The sequence below is a fragment of the Lacerta agilis genome, chromosome 9 (assembly GCF_009819535.1).
Source record: "Lacerta agilis isolate rLacAgi1 chromosome 9, rLacAgi1.pri, whole genome shotgun sequence".
NCBI lineage: Eukaryota > Metazoa > Chordata > Lepidosauria > Squamata > Lacertidae > Lacerta > Lacerta agilis.
This window is the reverse complement of record NC_046320.1, coordinates 22199757-22224504: the sequence shown is the minus strand read 5'-3', so window position 1 is coordinate 22224504 and position 24748 is coordinate 22199757. Positions and strand designations below refer to the sequence as shown.

At 44.7% G+C, this 24748-nt stretch overlaps 2 protein-coding genes across 2 annotated transcripts in view; one reads left to right on the top strand and one right to left on the bottom strand.

Moving 5' to 3' along the window:
• Nucleotides 1–541: 541 nt before the first annotated feature.
• RASL11B (RAS like family 11 member B) lies at nucleotides 542–5759 on the top strand. The gene is made up of 4 exons (XM_033161095.1): nucleotides 542–798; nucleotides 1540–1596; nucleotides 3168–3244; nucleotides 4203–5759. The coding sequence occupies exons 1-4, from the start codon at nucleotides 660–662 to the stop codon at nucleotides 4671–4673; spliced, it is 744 nt and encodes a 247-aa protein (XP_033016986.1). The 5' UTR covers nucleotides 542–659; the 3' UTR covers nucleotides 4674–5759.
• Nucleotides 5760–8181: 2422 nt separating this feature from the next.
• The window catches only part of SCFD2 (sec1 family domain containing 2), a 136957-nt gene continuing 120390 nt past the window's right edge, over nucleotides 8182–24748 (bottom strand). Inside the window, exons 8-9 of the mRNA XM_033161094.1 lie at nucleotides 13739–13858; nucleotides 8182–8798 (exon numbers count right to left, since the gene is read on the bottom strand). Of these exons, the coding sequence (XP_033016985.1) occupies nucleotides 8706–8798; nucleotides 13739–13858 (213 nt within the window). The 3' untranslated portion in view covers nucleotides 8182–8705. The remainder of the gene's footprint in view (nucleotides 8799–13738; nucleotides 13859–24748) is intronic.

The window sequence follows — 24748 nt, the reverse complement described above, 5'->3', positions numbered from 1 at the left end:
GGCGCCTGACCAACCACATTTGGGGAGGGGGAGTCACATTTGGCTCGCCAGAATTTTGTTGCACGCCAACTCCAACCTGGAGCGGGTAGAGCACGAGACTCTTAATTTCAGGGTTGTGGTTTCGAGCCCCAAGTTGTGCAGACGGTTCGTGCATTGCAGGGGGCTGGACTAGAGGACCCTCGGGGTCCCATCCAACTCTACGATTCTGTGGTCAGAGAAGAGGGAGCTTGCAAGCCCCGTTCCATAGGAGCTAAGTCCGAGGGGCCGTCAGCCCCCATAATATTTTTTTCAAGTTCCCTCCCGGGAAGCAGAGCAATCACCTTCCTAAGGAGCCAAGGCGCTCAGGATCGCGCAGCGGGAAGGCGGGTTTGCTAGGAGAATGAGGTGGGGAGAAAGGTGGTGCCTGGCTCCCTATTGGCTGCTCAAAGCGAGAAGGAGGTGGGGCGGAGCTTTGCCCGGGAACAGGGAGGCGGGGCTTGCAGAAACCCAGAGAAAAGGGGCTCCGGAGAGCGGAGGCGGTGCAGAGCAGACGCGCTTCTTCTCCCGTTTGCCGTCTGTTCAGGTTTCCGTCGCGCCTCCTCTTTCCCAGTTCGTCCCCATCGCGGCTGGGCGTCGTTCGGCAGCTTGCAGCTCTGCTCGCCTCCCCGAGGGCAGCTGCGATGCGCCTGATCCAGAACATGGGGACCATCGCCGAGTACCCCCAGGCAGGGAGCAACCCCAGCGGAGATAGCTTTGGCTCGGGTCGCCCCCGACTCATCAAGATCGCCGTGGTGGGAGCCAGCGGGGTGGGCAAGACCGGTAAGTGGTGGTGGAGAACGGGACGCGCGGGGCTGATCCTGGCGATATGGAAAGGCGTGCGCGGGGGTGGACATAGGCATACAGCAAGGACGCACTGAATATACTAATATTCAAGGGGGGGGGGGAGAGATCCTTCCCCAGTTGTAGCAAGAGGGCGGGGCGGGAAATAGAAACGCCCTGCAGAGTCGAGAGGGAGCAAACCTACTGCCATTGTGACAAGGGACTCAGTCAGGCACATCTGTTTTGCCCTGTCCAAAGTATGGTTTGAATATGAGGATAGCATCCCTGCCAACGATCCAAAGCCCTCACCTTTAATTTGGAGAGAAAGAGATGGTGGCTAGTTAGGTAGCAGCATCCTTCTCCTCTTAGGTGAGCACCTGCTGCCAGATCACAAATGGATGAAGATCAGTGACCAAATAAAAGATCTGAGACCCCCTGCTGCCCAAGCCTGACATGCAGACGCCTCATTAAAATAATTGCAGCCTTTAATTTGCTTGACTGCTGCGTCCCAAGTTTTGTTGGCTGCTGCTACTGCTAGCCAAAGGTAACTCTAGAAAAAGATGCACTCCCCCAATAGCCTATTGAAATGCTGTCCCTGCTCTGATGTCCTGTATGTGGAGTTTTTGGGTATGCAGACAGAAACTGGGGGAGGTTATTGGCCTTAAACACCAAGTGCAGGTGACATCGTGTCTTCTCCCTTTTTTTCTTTCTAACCTGCACCTTTTTTATTATCAATTACAGCCCTGGTGGTGAGATTTCTCACAAAACGGTTCATTGGAGACTACGAACGCAATGCAGGTAAGAAATGAGCATTGCTGTATTCACAGGTGTGCATTGCAGTGTATTTTGACTCCAGCGACAAACTCAATGAAGCCTTTGGTGTCTCACTTCCAGAAAGCTAGACTGTACAATGGGGATTTCACTAGGCGAAGTCACTATGAAACGCCGAGACCCAGGTGTCTGGCCAAGTGTTATCAAGAGGACAAAAAGAATTTATGCACTGACCTACTTTAGCTAGCACAAGGAAAGAACTGCCCTGTTTTTATTCTCACTGCAGCCAAATTGGGGTGTCAAGGCCCTCCTCTATAGTTTGACTTCTGAAGTTTTGTCCTCATTCACTAATCTGCTACACACACACACACACACACACACACCATTAGAATGAAACAAGTTCCAAGCTAAAGGAGGTGGCTTCAGTCCTATAACCTTTTCCCACTCCTAAACAAAAACTAAACTTAAGTTTTCAGTATATTGGGGGGGGGGTGTACAGGTAAGGAACTTGTGGCTCTCCAGATGTTGATGAGAGTTTGGGGTCCAAGCAAGATCTGGATGGCCACAGGTGCCCCATAACAAGGTGTACACCCATCAAAGTAATATTCCAATGTCCTGTTTTTGCTGTAATAAAGATGCAGCTTCATACTGAATGCATTTATTTCTTAGCATCCATTTCATTTCTCCTTACACAGGCTGCCTGTGTACTTTAAATCTACTTGCACATATTGTAGATAAGCATTTCTATCCACTTGGAGGGGTAGGCATTTGCATCAGCTTGAGCCAATAGTGTCAAGACCAAATATAGTTGATCTAGAATCAATTGTGACAAAGCCTTTAAAGTCTCTTGTATAAAATGAGAATGACCCCCCTTCTAATTAATCAGACACTGTAGCTAAAATAGGGGTGTGGGGAGGGGGACACACATTGATTTGAAGGTGGTTGTTTTTTTAACACAAGGCTGATTTGAGTGAAGAAGTTCTGTGACCATGCAAGATCCCACATTGTCAAGGAAGGACAGCATGCTCCAGCCCAGAGTGTAGAACATTGAAATCCTGTTAGTTCCAGTGTAACAGATTTTAAGCACATCCTTAACTTTCTTCTTGGACTCAGTGGAACTTAAATGAGCTTAAGTTTGGCTAGGAATGTGCTTCCCATAAAAAGGGTCTAGACAACTAACTTGTTCCAAAGGTTAACTCTGCCAAGAGGTTTTTGTGTAGGTTTGCTTGAGCACTTTAGCTTTGTAAGTGAAGCCAATTATACAGTATTAAGAATTCTGTTGTGTGGTTTTTTTGCCCATATACGCCATGATTTGCTGTGTTTAGGCTGCAGTTCTGTAAAAACTTAACTGGGAGTACATCCCACTGAACTGGGATGTTCACTGGCCAGGATTGTACGGCCATCCTTTCTTATGATGAAAATACCATCTGCCTAATGTAGCAGAAGTGCCACTTTTTTTCAACAAGTCACAGATCCACCTCCACTAAAGAGTTTCCCCCCCTTTTCATTGTGCAGAGGTTAATGAATGTCAGTTTATAGTGCATTTACAACCCCCTCTCTGAACCTAGCCTGATGATGAAGTGCATTTTTATTGCCAGGTAATTTGTACAGCAGACAGATCGAAATCGATGGAGAGTTGTTTGCAATTCAAGTCCAAGATACACCTGGAGTACAGGTGAGTTGTGTTCCTGTGCCTTCTACCACTTTAAAGGGGAGCTTCAGTTTTGGCACATTTCAAGAAGTTCATTGTTACATATATTGATTCATAAGAATACCAGTAGGGCTTTACTTCCAAGTAGATGTGCAAGGATCGTAGCTGTTTGAATTGGGAGCCTAGCTGCATTGAAAAACTGTTTCGTTGCTATTAACTAACTAGAGTTGTAAACAGTCAGACCTTGATAAATGGTCTGTATATCGTCCCCTGACAGTAAAAGAAAACAATCCACAATTTCAGCTAAACTTTTGTCTACTTGAAGACACAACCATCGTGTTTGGGAAACCTGCCTTTCTTAAAAGAAAGGGGGGGAAAACCGAATGTGTTAAAAACAGTTCCTTGGCAAACTAAGAAACGCTTCATTTTTATTATTCTACTAAAGTGCACTGGAAATCTGGAAAGGAATTTCATTGCTATAACCTAATCAACTTTAGTTTCATAAACACATATGCAAAAGAAACTAAAAGTCTCGGCCCTGGCAGCTGCACTCATTAAAATTTGTTAGGAGTTGAGTTTATATTATGGAAAGTTTGAATGTATAGGCATGAGTAAGGGCAAATTTTGCCTTTTTGAACTGGGCAGTTCTCCAACTTTAAATGTTTCCAGCTCATACCTTTGTTCTTTTCTCCCCACTCCCGACTCACTGTCTAGCCAGTTAATTTCCCATTCTACAGCACCACAAAGTCTTTTTCTCGAGGCAGAGTACAGCTTGAATATGGCAGACTTTGCAATAATTGAGTGTAGCATTTTTTTTAAAAAATTTTTGCAACTGGACTAACATGTTGAAATGTGGATTAACATTTTAGACACAACATTTAATGTCGGTATTGCTTCATAATAAACATGTAATGGACATTGTAGGCTTTCCTTTGCAGCCAAATATTCCCCCCACTTAATCTTTTTTTTTTCCCTCCCCCAGGTCCATGGACACAGCCTTGACTGTAACGAGCAGCTGAACAAATGTATTCGCTGGGCAGATGCAATTGTGATAGTCTTTTCGATCACAGACTATAAGAGTTACGAACTACTCGGTCGCTTCCACCAGCACATACGGCAGCTGCACCCAGGAAACAGAGTGCCTGTGGTGGTTGTAGCAAACAAAGCAGACCTCCTCCACGTTAAAGAGGTAGAACCACAACATGGACTTCAGTTGGCCGGCGTGTTGGGTTGCACTTTCTATGAGGTGTCTGTCAGTGAGAACTACAAGGAGGTCTTCAATGCCTTCCACAACCTCTGTAAAGATGTCTGTAAGCAACAAACCACCACCAGCACGCCGGAGAAGAGGAGAAGCTCTCTCATTCCAAGACCAAAGTCACCCAACATGCAGGATCTAAAGAGAAGGTTTAAGCAAGCCTTATCTGCCAAAGTGAGGACTGTCACATCTGTCTGAATGATCAAACTAAATGGGATGGGGTTTCCTTCCCCTTTCCCAGTGCATATTTCTATAGTTCCAGCTTTGGAACGTTAATTGCTGGCACTTCAGCATCCGAAAATTGTGTGAGAGAAGGAGTTCAGATGCACACAAAGCATTTTGTAATGAAGGAGTAACACTGAAGCTTGAATAAGCCCCCAAAGAAGTGGTGGAGCATAGAATTTCTTGTTGCAAATGCATTTGATTGACTAAATGGACAATATTTTCATGTTCTGCTGTGGAAGTTGGGTCATGTTGGTATTTGTATCATACTTACACAATGAAGGACAGGGAAGAAATATTCTGAATGCAGTCTTATTGATGGGGAACAAATTGTGTGTTACATCCATTAGCTATATTTTGGTACTGGGTGGAAGGCTGGCTTCTTTAGTTGTCTTCAATGGAGCCATCTGCTTTTTAAAAACCCATGGTTTAGAAGCACAAGTATGTCATTGAATCAGTAAAAGAAATGTCAGTATAAAATGTGTGTGGGGGGGCATTATTAACTGTATTTCTGATGGTGTGATGAGACATTTTGGTATCACAACTGTTGTTTAGCGTCATTTTATAGATAGCTAAAAGTTTACTCTCACAGTCTCTAAGACACTATCATCTTGATGATTCTTCAGAGACTGGTCATCTGATGCAATCCTGCAGCTTTCCAGATAAGACCTTTTTCCTGTATTCCACTCATCATGAGGATTGTAAAGTTCCCACTTAATTGCTCTGAACAGGAATACAACTTCCTATTGTTTCAATCCAATCCAATTATTTGTCTTAGTCTATGAAACTGTTCCATTTTAGCTGAGATTTATCTCCAGCTAAGGCATGAGGGCTATTCCATTCTTGCGTAAGTGCTGTTTGTAGTAACATTTGAAAACACTGAATTATCAGACGTGTTATCCAGGATTTGAGGACTGAGCCCGACACCAATGCACTTTAAAAACAAACAAACACCATGCTTGTTCCTTAAGCTGTAACTTATTTATTTTTATGTTGACAGCAACTCTTTAAATGGGACATTTTCATTTTGTTCCCGTGATTAAACCAAACCTTGTTTTCTCATCTGACTGTTGTGTTTTATATTCAGATGCCAAACAATGACAAGCCAGAAGTGAGTGGCAAGACTCGTGAGAGACAGGGAAGTCACCTAAAGGCATTCAAGGGCTAAGAGGACCTTCAATTACTGGCTTGGCCGGTGACGGTTTGCAGGGATTAGTGTCTCACTGATTTCAGTAACACAACACAAATACAGTACAGACAATCAGCACTTGCCTTTGCAACAGTCTTCTGCTGTCCCCAGCTGCAGACTTCTGTAATACAGACTTGTACTGCAGCAACTAAAGCAGTTATTATGCAAAAGCACCTGCCTCTTAAACCCTTTTTGACCTGCTTATTGGCATCGTTCTGTCACTCCTAAGATGCTGAAGACTGTAGTAGAAAATCTGCACAGTCCTCCTTTACCTCATCCTAAAAAACAAAAAGAAAAAAGGCTATTGTATATCAAGACTATTTCAGAGTACTGGGAGTATCCCTTGTCAAGACTTTCCTTGTTCCGATGGGTCTCTTCCCTCTGCCTAAATCTGTATTTCCCACATTTTGAGAGCTATTCATGCCAGTTCACTTGCGACGACATCAGAAATTCTGCACAAGCATAGTGTGCTCTTTTCCATTGCATGCAATACACAGTGGTCCTGCGAACCAAGCCCCAACTTTTATGTCTTGGAGTCTAAACCCATGCTGCAGTTAAGCCTTGTCTCTCTACATGAGAGCCATCATGAACACAGAGGAGCAGCCATTGAATGAATGAAGGTCAGGCTTCCCAACAGCCTTTGGGGCAGCCACCAACAGGCAGAAAACTGGTCTGTGTTTCCAATCCCATCAAGGAGACAAAGAAAAGAAGCATCACTTCTGCCATATGCCCGTTTTCCTGCTTAATCTCCAAAATACTGACGTCTATTAACGCAGTGTAGCAGAACTGCAATGGTAACCATGGAGACTGCCGGCTTTTTCTTTTCTCCAAGTGCTTCAAAACAAATAGCTATACAGATATGATTTGTCACCTGTCTATCAAATGCAGCCTGCGAGGTGCATCCAATGTCTATTGTCATAAGTAAATGCTACAAAATGTGTCCTTTCATTTAAGAAATCTTTGTCCATTGTTCCCCTTTTGTTAGCTGGTTTACAGCCCAATTTAGATTACCTTCATGAAGGGCCATGAAATGAAATAGCTTTAAAAATGGGATGATCAGCATCTACTAGACTGGAGAAGGCCTAAACTGGTGGTCCACATAAATATTTGCTGGGTTACACTGGAAAAAGGCAGTGCCTCGCTGTATTCTAACATTGTAAACTGCAGCAAAGAATCACTAGCTGGCTGGAGGAAAATCTCATATGCAATTCAGAAAATAAAATTTTGTTTCTCTGCTTGATTTGTCAGGCATTCTTTCCTAATCTTAAACTATTCTACCATTGTTTTTTTCCCAGAAAATAGCTGTAAGAGAAATATTAGTTACAGCCTTACAATGTTAAATCTGCTACAATTTTTTATCTGCTTCTTCTATAACAGAAGACACTAAGTAACCATTTCATCCAATATTCATCCTGGGCTGGAATAACAAGCTCTTTGCATGTGGCTTCTTCTATGAATGTTCTACATTCAGTAGCCAAAAGTGGAAAAGATTGACTTCAACATGCAGTGGTGGCGGGTTTCATGTCTGAATGACTTTTGGTGGCAATGTCTAAGGGAGAATAGTTAGCATGCAATTGTGGGGGATACTCCATATAGAAAACTAGCCATGCCTGGGAGATGTCTATGCGGAACCCTTCTCTCTCACACATGCTAGTTTGTTAAAGGAAGGGAGGGTTTTTCATTGGAGGAAGCAATTGAGTTGAAGTGGGAAGGTCCAGAAGCTTTTATCATATGAATCTACTGAATGTATAAACTGACCCTGTGTCTAGATGACAACCCAGGCCCGTACAGAGTTTTTTGCTCTTAGCATGACAGTGTAAGTCCGGAAGGCCCCGGGTGAGTCCCTGAAGCCGACATAGCCCTCAGAGGTCTGGGGCAAGTGTACCCAGCTGCCCCCACCCTCTGCACAGACCTATGGCAACCCCATGGTTCTGCGCACTTTCAACAGTTCTGAAACAATCCTACATCATTTGGGTGTTCAGCTTTCCAACACCCTAAATGTCCAATCACACTGGGCTGATTCTGTAGTATATTAATGTATGCTTAGCTATCAAAGCCTTGATATTTACCTTCTGTGTAGCACCATTGAGATGGACGCCACTGAAGAGAGTGACTCCACAATGGACCAACAGAAGATTATTATTATTATTATTTTTGAAAGCACTGATAGACAATCCCAGTCCTCCCTCTTTCCTCAGTGATGTCCGTTGGCTGGTAACTGGGTTGCTATTATGAAACCTGCCCAATATTAGAGCTCACTATATTAGAGATTGTGAAGAAGACATTAAGGCACACTTTGTTGTCACTGACATGTTCTGCTCAAACAGACCCAGCATTTTCTCCAGGGGTATCTTATATCACAAGCCAGCCAACTGCATAAGCAAGATGGAAGGAAAAGCTCAGTATAAAAAGAAAACGAAGGATAAGTTCCGCATAGAAATGGAAGCACTGGTAGTCATCTTCAGTTGTTCTGCGATGCTCCGATGAGACTGATATGGACAGTGAGGAACCTTTACCCTGTAGCTGCCAGCAAGAAAGGAGCAATTTCAGTTAAACACAGCATCACTGCAGAGAGAGGAACTGAAAGTTGGCTTGACGTCACAGGACTAATGAACAGATTTTCAAGTGCTATCTCAGCGTAGGTACTTGCTGGCAGCTATCAAAGCAATTTCCCCAATGTTCAGATCGAGATCGGGAGTAGTTTCAGAACATCTCATTTTCTGCACGAATGTCTCATGGGATAAGAAGGCCAAGGGTTTTGGTATTTTTCCGGCAAGTTGGGCTTGGTGCTCATCTTCTCTGATAAGACTCTTGCCTTGTCAAATGCCAATGTCTGGCTGGAGACGGTCCGTGGCAAACAGCAGCTCCAGAAGGCTAAGTGGTGTCAGGAGAGCTGTGGAGAATACAATTACCTGAAAAGAAAGAGAGATGCATAAAGAATAATGGAGACTACGGTAATCCCTGCCACCACTACCAGACTCAGAAAAGTGTCAGGCACAGTTTAGGAGAAGGAGTTGTGTTTCTGCAGGCAAATAAATACAGCTTCACTAAAGCTCAACGTCTTATTATAGATAATACTATTATTGGAAACATCAGAAAACTCATACCCCATTGCATGATTTATTTCTTTCCCCCCAACTTATGGACTCTATCAATGTTCCTTATTTTAATTAACTGTCATTCCGAATATACCTGCAATAGGTTTACTGCAACTGTGCTAATATTTTTGTCAATGAATGATTCAATTTAAAGCTGTTGCTTCTTTTTGGCTTATGATTAATTTTAAAAATCAAATGTGTTTTTTTCCTAGCATGTGCTCAGCAGAGTACAAAATTTGCCTTCTCCCATTTGTAAGAGATAATAGTTAACCTGTGTCATGCATTGTGCAGTGGTGGACGCTGGTGTCTCAAATTTCAGAGGTATCCTGTATGGCGCCCAAATTTAGAGCCCCTCCACCGATTGCGTATTTTTTGCTCCATAAGACGCACTTTTTCCTCCTAAAAAGTAAGGGGAAATGTCTGTGCGTCTTATGGAGCAAATGCATGGTCCCTGGAGCCAAATTGCCCAGGGGCTAAAGGCAGATCCTGCTTTTTCTGTTTTAGAAAGAGCTAAAGGCTAACAAGAGGGAAAGAGAGTGTTGAAAAGAACCCGCTCAACAGCTGATTGCAGGAGATCGGGGAGGGAGATAAGGGAGCTAGCTCCCTTCCTGCCCCGCCCAGGCCCCTTGCACAGTAGTTCCTTTGCAAGAGCTGAGGATCCTGGAAAATTGAGTTTTTCAGCCATTTTGGGCTTTCTGTTACTTTTCCTCTTGCTTTCTATTACTTCCTGGTGCTTACTGGTTTGCTTTCTTCTTGCTTCCTATTACCTACTGGCAGTGGCGGAGTAAGGCTCCGCGGTACCCGGGGCGGCAAAGGAAACGCCCCAGGGGCGGGGCGTCGTGACATCACATTGTGACGTCATGGCGCTCCGCCCCCAGGGCGGTTCCGGGGGTGCCGGCGCCGCTTCTGCAGCCCTCTTTTAAGCCGAAGAGCTCGCTTTTAAGCTCTCCGGCTCAAAAGGAGGCTGTGGAAGCGGCGATCCGATGACAGAGTGCGCCGTCGTCAGGCCGTGCGCTGCCGCTCCCAGGGTGACGGAGGGAGCGGCAGCACGTGGGAATGGTGGGAGGGGCTGCCTCTTGTCCCCCCCACGTGCCGCCGTTCGCTCCGTTGCCCCAGGAGCAGCAGCACCGCACACACCGTGCGCTGCTGCTCCCGGGGGGACGGAGCCAGCGGCAGCGCGTGGGGCTTACAAGCGCCGGCCCCTCCTGCCACTCCCCACGCTGCCGGTCACCCCGGGAGCAGCAGCGCTGCATGGACGGGGTGCTCCCTCGGCCGTGCGCTGTTGCTCCTGGGGTGACGGAGGGAGCGGCAGCGCTTGGGAATGGCGGGAGGGGCTGCCGCTTGTCACCCCCATGCGCCGCCGCTCGCTCCGGTCGCCCCGGGAGCAACAGCGCACGGCCGAGGGAGCACCCCATCCGTGCAGCGCTGCTGCTCCCGGGGTGACCGGCGTTGCCTGGGGAGTGGCGGGAGGGGCGCCGCTTGTCGCCCCCACCCGCCGCTTGTCGCCCCCACCCGCCGCTTGTGGCCCCTGTCGCCCGGGGGCGTACCGCCCCCACCGCACCCCCCTAGCGATGCCCCTGCCTACTGGTGCTTACTGGTTTGTACTGGTTTGCTTTCTTCTTGCTTTCTATTACTTGCTGGTGCTTACTGGTCTGTACTGGTTTGTACTGGTGCTTACTGGTTTGTACTGGTTTGCTTTCCTCTTGCTTCCTATTACCTGCTGGTGCTTACTGGTCTGTACTGGTTTGTACTGGTGCTTACTGGTTTGTACTGGTTTGCTTTCCTCTTGCTTCCTATTACCTGCTGGTGCTTACTGGTCTGTACTGGTTTGCACTGGTGCTTACTGGTCTGTACTGGTTTGTACTAGTGCTTACTGGTTTGTACTAGTGCTTAGCGCAGTAACTAAAATAGGTGTAAAAATGATAGGCCTAATGCAAATATATCCTTTTTGCATTCTCTGGGTTGTAATCAATTCCAGTTATTACTAATGCCAGTTATTAATCATTGTTTGTTTCTGCAAGGTGGCCTTGTGCTTCTCTGAGTCATTCACAGGTATTTTTAAGTACAATCCTTAACAAAAAGGAATGCCACGAATAAGCTATTTTCTCTTTGTGTTTCTCAATGAAAGGCAAGGCTTCTCTTAATATCATAACCATCTCTGTATTTGAGGTTGGCCTGTGAACTGAACCACACATTCTTTAACTTTGCATTTAGTCATCATTTGCTTATACTCCAACCAAACACTGGAAGTGGATCGGTATCTGTTGACAGGCTCTTTGCTTGTTGCTGAAAACACTCTAGCTTTAACAACCCTAATCCAATTCCTGTTTAAAAGGCACACCAGCATAAACTGTGAACTGCAAGGTGTTGTTTGAATAGAATGGTATGCCAATAGCAATGTTTTCATCTGGGCCTGAGATTTAAAAGCAAGTGACACAAGGCTTCACATAAACAGCTTCGAATAGTGCCAGGATCATTGAAAACATAATCCTAAACAGGTGGTCAGCATTCAGAGACCCAGAGGAGTCCAGGTAAATCCAGGTGATTTGGAATTTTTATGTAAGAAAGACTCAGATAACTTTTTTTTCCGGGATGGCGAGAGGCATAGGATTTCCCTTCCCTTCCACTCCAAAGCCCTTTAATCTCTAATGTAACAGCTTTATACATAGGGGTATAAAACATTGAGTATGTTCTGAATTCTTTGTCTCAAGGGGTGACCCATCGTTGGTGGGGTCAAGTCAAAGCAAAGCAACACCAGATTCCATGTCACTCCTTGTCAAACCTCAATCCCTCTCAGATAGTAAGCCAAAAAGCCTGGCTACATAGTTTAAACTCTTCTCACTCATTAAACCTCTGCTTATCTTTCAAGCCATAGTAATACATTTGGAGTCGGGATTAACTTGTCCATCAGTGTACTGCAAATTCAAGGTCTGCCCAGGGCAGCGAAGAATTTGATTCACTGCGTTAAGGGGATAATTGAGAAGCAAAACGCAAGCAGGAGAGTTATCAGATGAAAATGTGTTGCCGGAGAAAGCATTTAAGGCTTGGGAACTATTGAATGAGCTCTTAACTCAAGAATGCCATTAACACGCAAAAGGCATATTCTCCAGCCCTGCATTGCTTCAACGCCCACCCTGCTTCCACCTCCAACATTTTCACTAATCAAACATATGGCCACCATGATTTATGACAGGAGTGTTTGCATGCTGTTTGTAGAGCAAAAACATGCTATTTATGTACCATGGGGGTAGAGAAGGAAGTCTGCCTGGATTTCGGGTGGAGCCCTGAAGAAAACTGTCATGACAGCTCCTTGTAAGACTGGCCCACCCCAATGATACCCACTCAGAGAGGAAAGGAGTAGGGAATCTTTCTGTGAGTGTACAGTTGCAGCCAATGACTCACAGGGAAGCCATGAGTATTCTGTGAAGGCTCACAAAATTATAGCTGCAGCTTGGCAGACGTTTAAGACATTCTTACTGTGCACATACAATAATTTGCTGACGACTGGTGTACAAAAGTGGGCCAGTGTTGGCAGAGCCTGAAAAGCAGTGCCAATCTGCTTCCTAGGTTCCCAAAGCAGCCCCCCATCCATGTCCCGAGTTCTTGGAAGCTGATGGGTAGGCCTCAGATAGTTCACAAGGGGTTGGGGGATCCTGACAGGAAGCTGTTTGGTAAACCGCCCTCTCTCTGTGGTGTAGAATTCTGGAGTCCCTCTCTAGCCTCAGGCCTCCATGTTCTTCATCCCAGCTTGAGGTGGTACCTGCTACTGCCATTCTCTGAGAGGCATACATCTTTCTTATGTCCCGTCTCACTAAACTCAATCGCCAGTGTGGTAGGGCTACACCTCACAACAGGCTGTGTCATGGACTACAACTGACATCATTCCTGGTCAGAGAATCATAGAGTTGTAAGGAACCACGAGAGTAATGTAGTAGTCCAAGCCCCTGAAATGAATGAATCTTTTGCCCGTGCAGCTCCAACCCACAACCCTGGGATTAAGAGTCTCATGCTCTACCAAGTGAGCAATCTCAGATGGGTGGGGCTGATGGGAGCCTGAGTCCAAAAACATCAGGAAGCTACCATGCTGCCTATCCCTGGTACTGAATGCACCACCCCACGTACCAGTATTCAGTTATTTTGAGTGTTATTTGTTCCTATCTGGAGCATAAACTAGGTAGTAGCTACGCGTCCATATATGCCTCCCTCCCTCCAACCTACAAGGCCGGTTCCACATGTGCAGCAGAATGAGGTGAGAAAGAAGTGGTAGAATAATAGAGCAAACCACCTCAGGCGGATGGATGAGCAATAGTCTGGAATACTCCTCTACATAAAAACTCCCTGCATGGAGAAAACTAGCACTGCGAGGAGAAAGCTAATTGAGAACCTTTCTTCCTGATGTGCTAACTTTCAGCCTGAAGGGGTTTTGTTTTATTTTTTTAACATGACGGAGCATTCAGAAACGCCACCTCCCACTTGAAGTCTGCAAGCGGAGACCCAGCCACACCTTAGAGCTTTCCAGGTTTGCTTCATCCTGTGGCACATTTTGGACAGGGGAAAGGCTTTGTGGATTACAGGGGCCATTTGTGCAAATCCTTCCTATTTTTCTGCAGAGCGTGCAACTTCATTGAAGCCGAGAATTGAGTCTTTGTGACCCCAGAAAGCTCTTAGCATTAGATCGAGGCTGAACCCAATAGTTCCACATCCATATGCAGAGCTGTTCTTGTTGCTCTGAAATGCCTAAAAGAGTTTTGTACCTGTACTCCGGGCTTGTGCACCAATACAAGGTCCTTTACCATTTTGACTTCAGACACCGTCACTCCACCAACCACGAAGATGATCACCAGAGGGTGATCACTAGGGTGAGGGCGGCTCACCTATTAAAGGAACAGAATTAAGATGGTTATGATAATAACAAAGTTTTCAGGGTCTGTTTCAAAGCCAGAACACTAGAGGCCGGCATATCCCATAGGGGAGGGGGGAATTCCACAAGCAAGGGGCCACTCCGAAGAAGGCACTCTCTTTTCTGCCTGGCAAGCGAACAGATCATGAACAGAGACCTCCTTTCCCTCCTAATTTACGCTGCCTTCCATTTTCTATGCCCATTTGCCTATGCATCGTTGCTATGGTTGCAGCTTCACCCCTAAGATGGCTGCCCACCTTTTCAGATTAGAGGGAAGAGGAAACTGGATTCTCATTGCTCGATGACAGTAACAAAGCATGCACGTAACAGCCTCCTAAACCACTTCTAGGCTGATGGTGTGGAAACCTCTTGTAAAAATGCAACGTTAAAGATAAAATTTGCTTGATGTTCTCTTGCCATCTCCCAATGAAAATACGGCAGTAATAGGTTTATTTAAAATAAGTCCCTTTCTAGCTTAACTATTAACACCGACAAGCTAGGAAGCAGCAGATCTGAAAGACATGGCAACATCCAGATATTCTGCTGCCTCTTCTGTAATAGATTTATGAGTCAACTCAGAGAAGCCCTTGAAAGAGAGAACTGTCCTTTGTAAAGGAAGACATAAGGGCACCCTAGGTGGACAGACAAGAATCATAGCTGTCAAGTTTCGGATTTGAAAATAAGGGATCAGCAGCCTCACCTATCCTGGGGACAGTCACATGGCAGTGGTGGGTGGAGCCAGAAGCAAAAGTGGGCGGCACTGGTGTGAACGCACGCAGTAGGCTTACTGTATTTTGGTATCGCTGCCCGTGGGCTACGACGCCTGTAAGCGTGGGAAATGGCTCCCGCTTGCTTTGAGGCTGCAAGGAGGCGAGGTCTTCCCAGTCCCTGGCCAGCAGGGGGTGGGAGAGGAGCTGCTTCCTTTGAAAAAATGGGAAATTAAAGGGATATAAAAAATAAGGGATAGCAGCGGGAAACTGCTTGAAATAAGAGAGATTCCCAGGGAAAACGGGATACTTGACAGCACTGACAAGAATGGAGAGAGGGGTACTGTATTACGCTAGCAACTAACTGCCTCATCTCACACAATGAAAAGCAAACGTCTTACAATGCCATTTGTTATATGCATTTTCTCTACTGATTGAAAGCGCTAAAAGTTCCATGACTGGATGGAACCTGTACTGTCTTTTATGGAGGGCTTCCAAACCGCAAGCTTGAGCATTGTTGGGGGTGCTTGGGTTTTTTTTTGTTTGTTTGTTTGCAAGGCTGGTGAAAGACATTTCACTGACAAAAAGAAGCGGGAGCGTGCTCAGGATCCCATCCAAAGTGGCTCAGGATTCCTTGCAAAGTGGTTCAATGGGAAGCAAAACACAAAACAAAAAGGCAAGCGCGACACAGATTGCATTCCTTCCCTTCGGCCACCTCAAAGCAGGCAGGCTGCACAGAATGTGGTGGAGAGGCCACCAAACAGCATGCATACCCTCCAGCATTTGGCAGAGGGGAATAGGGACATTTCTCACTCACTCCCAACTGACCCTCCTCAAACCCCCCATTTTTTGTGTCTCTCCACCCAGTGGTGAAGCTGCATGCTCCGCTACAGCTATGATTTTATTCATGTACAGCATATTTTTAAATGTTTCCATACTTTTTGTTTTGAATACTACAGTACACCTCCCCTGCTTATTTTGATATTTTCTGGCTATGGCTAACCATCTGTCCCCTATTACATACAGTCAGCTACATCCAAGTTCCCTCGCCACCAGTTGCTGAGCATGCTGTGTCACGCTCCTCTGAACGACTGGTAGGGGATCTTTTGGTCTCTCAACAAGGTTGTTTATACAGCACAAAGACCGAAATCCCTGTCATGTGGTCTTCCCAGGTGCACAGCTCTTGAACACGTACATAATTTAAAATTAGCATCGCTAATTGGCAATCAGATAATGGGCCACCTACAGAGATGGGGAGAAGGGCAGACAGACAATGTGTGGGTAATGTTTTCCCTCTGTTGTGAGTTTTCAAGGGGAGGGGGGATTCTAGTATGTTAGGATATACATCTCCTTCTTGACTATTCCAAAGGCTCAAGTCTCCATTACAACCCATCTATGCTTATGGGGAAGTGGTGGAGGTTTGCAAGCAGGTCCAGGTTAGCATCTCCTTGTAGGGCTGGGAGAGACCCTTGTCTGAAGCACTGGAGAACAGCTGCCAGTCAGTGCAGAACATACTGAGTTAGATGGACCAATGTCACTGGAGAGCCAGTGTGGTGTAGTGGTTAAGAGCAGTAGACTCGTAATCTGGGGAACCGGGTTCGCGTCTCCACTCCTTCACATGCAGCTGCTGTTGCAAGTTTGTATAAGTCTTTAATTGGAAAAATAAAAATGTGGCTCCCTTCTATGATTATAGTATCAGTCTTTTTGCTGTGGTAAGGGCACGGAGAGTCCACTCGTATTGTCCTTTTGGGTATATAATTCAAGAGGATATTTTGCTCTGTAAATGTGAGGTTGTTATGTACTGTTCCGTTGATAGTTTCAGTTACCTTCTGCCAAAAATCTATCAATATAGGATAACCCTGATCAGTAGTACCCATACTATCCAACATTTCTCCATTGCAAATAGGGACCTCCCATTCCATAATGATAATTTAACTATTTATACACCACACACTGGGTTGCCACTTCGGGCAACTTCCAACGTATATAAAAACATAATAAAATATTAAGCATTTTTTTTAAAAAAAAAACCCTTTCCCTATACAAGATTGCCTTCAGATGGCTCAGGGGCCGGATAACTCCAACATTTCTCTAATGAAAATAAGGACAGAGCCTAGGGCTTACTGATCAGAAGGTCGGCGGTTTGAATCCCCGCGACGGGGTGAGCTCCCGTTGCTCGGTCCCAGCTCCTGCCAACCTAGCAGTTCGAAAGCATGTCAAAGTGCAAGTAGATAAATAGGTAATGCTCCGGTGGCAAGGTAAACAGCATTTCCGTGTGCTGCTCTGGTTCACCAGAAGCGGCTTTGTCATGCTGGCCACATGACCCGGAAGCTGTCTGCGGACAAATGCCGGCTCCATTGGCCTATAGAGCGAGATGAGCGCCGCAACCCCAGAGTCAGACACGACTGGACCTAATGGTCAGGGGTACCTTTACCTTTAAGGAAAAGTGGGACATTCTGGGGTCAAATCAGAAGCCGGGATGGCTTCTTTAAATCAGCGATGTCCCTGGAATGTAGGGACACTTGGAAGCTCTGGTAGTACCTTGTGCAAGCCTATGCAGAATTATGTACAGCATGCCAAAACCCGGTGATTTTCAGTGGAGGCTGGTCCATTTGGAAAATGGGGCACTGCTCCACCAACCTCAGTCAGCCCAAACCTGCATGTTTCTTTCAAGAATGCCAGGGGGGTTGTCCTGGCTGCCATGTTCCCGAGTCACAGCGTGGCCCTTATAGAACTTAGCAGAGAGAAGGATGGGGACAAAATGAGAATCAGTTGGCTCTGCCTATCATTGGCTCTGGTTCCACCTACTGTTGTTGGCTTTCCTGGCTTCTGCTCTAGTGACCCCATTCACTGATAATTTCAAAGGGCTTGGTTGGGCAGGCCTACCGGTACCTAAATGTGTAATAGGGTCAGGCTGCAAGTTGTTCCAAGATGTGGTTTAAAACACAAGGCGAGCGTATCCCTCACGTTTGCTAAATGATGACCAACAACGTTCAGACTCGACATGCTGTCTGGTACACTCTGTTCACAGCAGCTATGCATGCACTGGTTTCCCGGGAAAAGAAGAAAGCGATGGATGTCAGCTGTCTTCCTCCTGTCCGTCACCCTACTTCCACCGCAAGATGATATGCAGCATGACAGCATTTACTGGATAGCTACGTTTCTGCAGAAACCAAACTATTTGCATACCATAAATAAAAGCACACAGTTTGCGAAAGATCTCAACAGCCACACTGAAAAGTAGGTCAAACGAGAGACTCCGAAATTGCTGAGCAGTACAGCAATATGAGCCGCTGTGCTGTTCAGCGACTTGTATGAGCTTAGCTGACATAAGTTAAAGAATAAATATTTATGAAGATTAGAGACAGAACTATTGGCTACTCAGAATTAATGCTAGAATACATGCCACCGCGCCTGGAGGTCCCTGGGCTAAATCTGATATTGAGTGATAGCATCTGCTACCACTGCCCTTGCCAAGATAAGAGAACTCATTGGAGTGGCTTTCCTGAAAACAAATTTCTGACAAGGGTCTTATATTTATTGTTTGCCCCCCCCAAAAAGAAAAGCTCAACAACTTTTGTGTAGGGATTTTCACTTTTTGAAATATGGCAACCCTAGCTTAATGCCTATATATTTTCCTAACATAATTCTTCAGCAGCCTAGAAACATTACCGCAGGTGCTAATAAGATTTTGCATCCTTTGTATTTTGACAACTTTTCTTTAGAAAAGCTCCACATACTTCTATTTCTACCAAATGTGTATGAAATCATTTCTATAATTTTATTTTTAAAATCTGGCTATACTAGTGCCATAATATATATATATATATATATATATATTAAAATACCTTAACCAATGTTGTAATGACTTCTGAACATTTCCTTCAAATTAGGAATGACTTGTAGTCTCAGATGAAAAATGTCTATCTATCTATACATACATACATATCACCACTTTTCATCTGTGGCTACAAATTGCATAGCTTTGCCCTATTTTAAGTCATTATTCTCTGATTGTATCAAAATATGGAATGGTTTACAGTCCAACCTGGTGCATGTTTATTCAGAAATATGTCCTATTTAGTTTACTGGGTCTTGTCAGTTTTTAAGTGTGCTAAACCCAAACACCTAGGTCTTGGTTTCCTGTATTAACATGCTATCAGCTTGCCCTAGCAAAGACCCAATATACATTTATGTGGGACCAAGCCCCATTGAACTCAGTGAAGCTTACTTCTTGGTAGGCAAGCCCGGGACTGTGTTGCGAACCTCAATGTTAACATGTTTGTGGAGTTAGCCAAATGACTTTAAGGTTATTTAATGCGTACTGAAAGAAGTTATGAAATTTAAGTGAGCTGCGTGTGCTTTCGTGATTGTGCTAACAAAGAAAATGCCTCAACAAATACTTTCCTTAAGTAAAAAATAAGCAAGCATCCAAACACATGGTGCATATATAAAATAGTATCCCTTTTCAAAGGTCTGAAAGTCAAACCACGAATTCCAGATATGCATATTAAAATGCAGACTGCTTAGGCATGCAAGTTTTCAATTAAAACTGTTATGAAAGAGGTTTTGGAACATTTCAATTTCTCCCCCGTTGTTTGTGGTTTTCTTTTCTTTTCTTCATTGGAACTGGACAATTTCTGAATGCAAATTAAACTGTGTGTGGACCTGGGGTACAATTGAGGTTTTTGATGAGATAAAATACAGTTACATAAGGCTTTTTGTTTTAAAGTGATCAGTGCCATGTGGCTAAATAAATAATAATAATAATAATAATAATAATAACAACAACAACATTTTTTTATTTATTTATACCCTGCCCTCCCCGGCCAGAACCAGGCTCAGGGCGGCTAACACCAATATAATTACAATAAAACGCAAAAGAAAGAAAAAACAGTTAACTAAAATACAATTTAAAATGCAGCTTCATTTTAGTAAAGGTAAAAGTAAAGGTACCCCTGACCATTAGGTCCAGTCGCAGACAACTCTGGGGTTGCACGCTCATCTCGCTCTAGGCCAAGGGAGCCAGCGTTTGTCTGCAGACAGCTTCCGGGTCATATGGCCAGCATGACTAAGCCGCTTCTGGCGAACCAGAGCAGTGCACGGAAACGCTGTTTACCTTCCCGCCAGAGCGGTACCTATTTATCTACTTGCACTTTGACGTGCTTTCGAACTGCTAGGTGGGCAAGAGCTGGGACTGAGAAATGGGAGCTCACCCCGTCGCGGGGATTCAAACCGCCGACCTTCTGATGGGCAAGCCCTAGGCTCTGTGGTTTAGACCACAGCGCCACCCGCGTAGTAGTAGCCCATAAATCAAAACCATATGGAGAGGGACACATAAGGGTCAGACTGAGTCCAACCCAAAGGCCAGGCAGAATGCAGCAGGATTCCACGGAGAAACTCCAAAAGGAGGATTTCTGATGGCAAGTTTTTATAACCTTATTATAATAGTTGAGGCTTCAAGGGAATCTAATGAGATTGGCTACTCTGAGGAGTTTCCATATCCTCTTGTTGTTTGTGTGCATGATGCCAGTTTCTTTGCTGGGATACATTATATATTAAATGTTGTTCCTCGCCCTGTAAACATTGAGCTCCTCCTGCTTCTTGAGGTACAACCTCAAAGGGTTATTGTGTGAGGGGTTAAACATGTGTGTGTGTTGGGGGGAAATGACTATATATGCTGCCTTGAGCTCTTAGGAGGAAGTCCAAATTAAACTGTAGTAAAGTGGTTTGGGTTCTTAAAATGTCTGCTTTTGAGTGGTGGACATTAAAATGCAGGCACCAGATTAAGTACAGTGTATAATATATGCCATTAAGAAAGTCTTGCTAGAGCAGACCAAATACTACCAGTCCAAAATCCCATTTCCAGATACCACTGGGAGCTAATTTCCATCCTCTGTTGTTTGTCAACAGCATTGGTTACTCAGAATTTTCTGCCTCTAAACACAAAGGTTCCATTTAGCACTTGTGGCTACGAGCTGCCAATAAACCAGGGGTGGAGAACCTCCAGCTTTCTTGACTCCCAACTCCCATTGGCCCCAACTAAACAGGGGTTGAGCAATCTTTCAAGGGCCACATACCAGCAGCAAGCATGGCCAGAGGCAAAGGTGGCTGTAGCAATAAATATAAATTTTACCGTTGTACAGCAGGCTAGTTTCTACACAAACTCACGCAGCCCTCTCTTCTCCATCCAGGCAAGCAAGAGGCATTATTAGAGTTCAAGGACACAGTCTAGTTAGAGAAAAACAATCAGAGAGGGTACAGGGTACAGCTGGTGAGGGATATGCCTTGGGGAAAGAGCCCCAAGAGCCAGACAGAGAGCCTGCAAGAGTTGTAGTTGGTCCCTGGGCCTGAGGATCTCCAGTGCTAAACTGTGGTAAATCTAAAATGGAAGCTTATGATCTTCTCCTTATGGCAGTGCTGGAGATAAGAGGAGAGGTTCGCATGAGCCCAGGAGGAGGTTGGGCTCATTGTCACAATGCCATATCACAGTCCAAACACAGCATATTGACATGCATATTAATGGCACACCAGCCCTTTCTCATTATTAAATATGGCAATCCTCATAAGAGTTCTGAGGCATTCCTTTCCTACAGTTCTATGATTTTGAGGAACCATGAAGTACTGGTAATCAATAGTAAATAACTTTATTTCCAAGACAGCCCACGAAAAGGCTTTCCCCTGTTGTTTTCCCACGTACTTCACCCAGTGCTAACCCTGCGACAGCAAAGGTATTACTACATATCAGGTATTAAGGCTCCCCTCAACCAAGCAAGTTTGTCAGGTTCAACTGAAGAGTGACATTTCTTGCCCAAGTTTTGATATACATCAGCAAATGCTGAGTGATTCTAGCTATGTTTTAGTTTCTCCTTAATCTTTCCACCAAAGATGGCTGGCATTGATAGCAATTGTGGCTGCCAGACTTCCCTCTCCTTTCCCCCTGGAGAAGCCTCTGTGAGGTGGCACATTTAGACCCCTAATTTTGGAAGAAGCAAAAAACAAGAAGCAAAGGGGCATGGACACACACTGTTTGATTCTTCAAGAGTGCAAAAAACTTGTCTACACTAGTGGTTGCATGCTTATATTGTCAGGGCCATGCTGAAGCAGATTGAACAAACCACTTGTGCTGACCACGTCTGGGAATCATTTATGAAGTGAACCTCTGGTGACAAACATTCAAAATGGCGAGGCAAGAAAGGAAAGAGGCAGTCCAAGATGTTATGCTGCCTAAGGACAGGATTCCGCCCCACCCATTCCACACACAGAAGCCAACCAGACTTGCTACTGATTCCTGCTTCAACGCTGGCAACAGGACAGCCACGTCTGAGGGCAGCAGGCCAGCTAGAAGGCCACATGGCATGTACAGCTGTGTTCTTCAGCTGAGCAGAATACCAGGAGAAAAGGCCAGAGAAGCTGCCAGTCATTGGTGTCCCTCAAACCCCCACTGCCAGCACCTGCCATCTCAAGTAGCTGTTTCACTTTGCCTACTGGTGTCAGGCTTCATGCTACCGGTTCAGTCTTGTTGGGCATAGAGCCTTGGGGGCGCCGTAACTATGATTAGAATGGAGAGCAAGAGGTGGAGGGGCACTAGATTTTGGCATCGCACAGGGCACCGCTGAAATTTGAGACCCCAAGATCCAGCACCCAGCATAGTTATGAAGTATTAACAGTAACTACGAAAAAGGCTTAATCTATACTTAGGGCTCACCAGGACAAGAAAGGCAGGGACCTGTGTTACAGAATCCATTTTTAGAGAAGTCTTGGGGAGCCAGGGAACAGGGGAGCACTTCCACATAGAAAACTAGATGAGCAAGAAAATACAGGTGAAACTCAAAAAATTAGAATATTGTGGAAAGGTTCATTTCTTTCAGTAATTCAACTTAAAAGGTGAAACTAATATATGAGATAGACTCATGGCATGCAAAGTGAGATATGTCAAGCCTTTATTTGTTATAATTGTGATGATTATGGCGTACAGCTGATGAGAACCCCAAATTAACAATTTCAACTTTGGGGTTTTCATCAGCTGTACGCCATAATCATCACAAATATAACAAACAAAGGCTTGACATATCTCACTTTGCATGTCATGAGTCTATCTCATATATTAAACTCCAGTAGCTAATGAAAACAATTGCTTACATAAATAGACTTTTCCACGATATTCTAATTTTTCGAGTTTCACCTGTATGTAGCAGAGCAATTCTGTGGTGTTTCTATTAGTGGTCAAGAGCATGATTTGTGGACAATCTCTCAGGGATTCTTTCTAGGTAATATTTCCTGCCCCAAGACAGGTTTGTGGGTGTCCCCTTTAAAAATATGGATTTCTTTCAGCTTAGGTAACGTCTATGGCTGTGGGTCTGTACTGCAGGATTTCCTAATTGCATTTGTGTGGTTTTAGTTTGCAGTGTTTATACTGTGTTTGCCTTTCTTCATTGATTCCTTCCCCTCTCTCCTATCTTTTATTGCTAGCCCCTCTCTCCCTGCCTCCCACCCTGTAGCTGCCAAAGTGAATACTGGGCTGTCCCTTGAGAGACATTTGAGGAGCTGCTTGCCTGCCTGTCACCTTCCTGAACAGATCTTGTTAATGACTCCCACAAGCTGTGCAACTTCATTAATCATTTTGGGGTGTTTGTGTGTGTGCGTGATGAAGTGAGGAGGGAGAGAGGATTCATACGCAGTGGAAAAGAAGGCCATTACATCGCATTTGTAACAGGGGAAAGTGGGCACAGACAGTGCAGTTAAAGGCCTGGAAGGATCCCAGGACAAAATCGGCACAAATGTTCTTATCTCATGAACGGTGGTGAAAAAGCTAGTTTCCTCCCGAAGGTCAGTCAACATTCTGTAGCCAATCAGCACACCCAGACTTCGTTGGGCAGCTTTGTATTCCCCAAGTTTCCCCACTTAGGGGCTTTCTCCACGTAACAGGTGGGGAGTATATCATGGCTCAAAGGGGAATGCTTCTTGGATACCTCAGGAAGAAGATGCTGATTGCAAGGTGATGAAAAAGAAATGATTCATAATTTGCTGAAACATGAAGATTTGTTCCTGGCATGTATAATTCATAAGCACTTCATAATTCTTCTTCTTCTTTTTTCTTTCAAAGGAAAGCTATTTTGATAACTGCCATTTTAACGCAGTCACTGTTGTTTCCAATTTACCGCATAACTCACTACTTCCAATGCTTGTTCTTAAGAGCTTTAACCTTTTTTTAAAACATAGTAATAATTGAGTACTGCCTAATATATTCACCAGGAGAGATGTTTAAAAATATACTGGAGAAACTAAGGTTCCCCCCCCCCATCATTCCTCAGTGATTCTGCCCCCATCTCTTTCTTTCTTCCTGACTGTAGTTAAGCTCTAGGGCCTGTGAAGCAGGCAAATCCTTTGACTGCAATTGTATTCTCTTTAGACCTAGTTAATTTCAGCACCGGCAGACAAATGAGTGAATGGACTAATTGTTTTTGGAAGCATACTATGATGTTGAAGGCTGCAGCTATTAATTTGTTGTTTAGTCGTATCCGACTCTTCGTGACCCCATGGACCAGAGCACGCCAGGCACTCCTGTCTTCCACTGCCTCCCGCAGTTTGGTCAGACTCATGTTGGTAGCTTCGAGAACACCGTCCAGCTATTAATTATGGACTGATAATAAATGGTTTGCGTTTGCATTTGATGTGGAAACCAGCAGTTTCACTGCAAAATCAGTGAATGCAGAATCTGCTTGTGTGGAATTGTGGGAATGAGTTCATCCCTTATGGAGAAAAATACACCAATTCTGGCAATCAGTTGTGAACTAAACCCAAGCCCATCCTAGCTGGTGAAAGATAGTTGAAGAATTGAAACCACTATTAACAGAGGCAGAGGGAATAGTCAGTACTTCTCTGTGGGCTTCTCTTTGGATGCAGACTTCAAGAAACCATCTTCGGAGAGACTTAATCAGGCAAGGCCTTCTTCCACCTGCCTTGCCCCACCCTCCAGTCCCTGCTTCTCAATTTGTATTGTATTGTTTTATGCTCTGTGGCTTGCCATTGTTTTATTGATTGTAGTTTAGAAATTATTTGTTGTAATTAAGAGTGGACTTCTGTTTAATTTTTATATGCTGATATTATTATTCTATACTATTCTAAATGATTGTTGAATGTTACTTTATTTGATG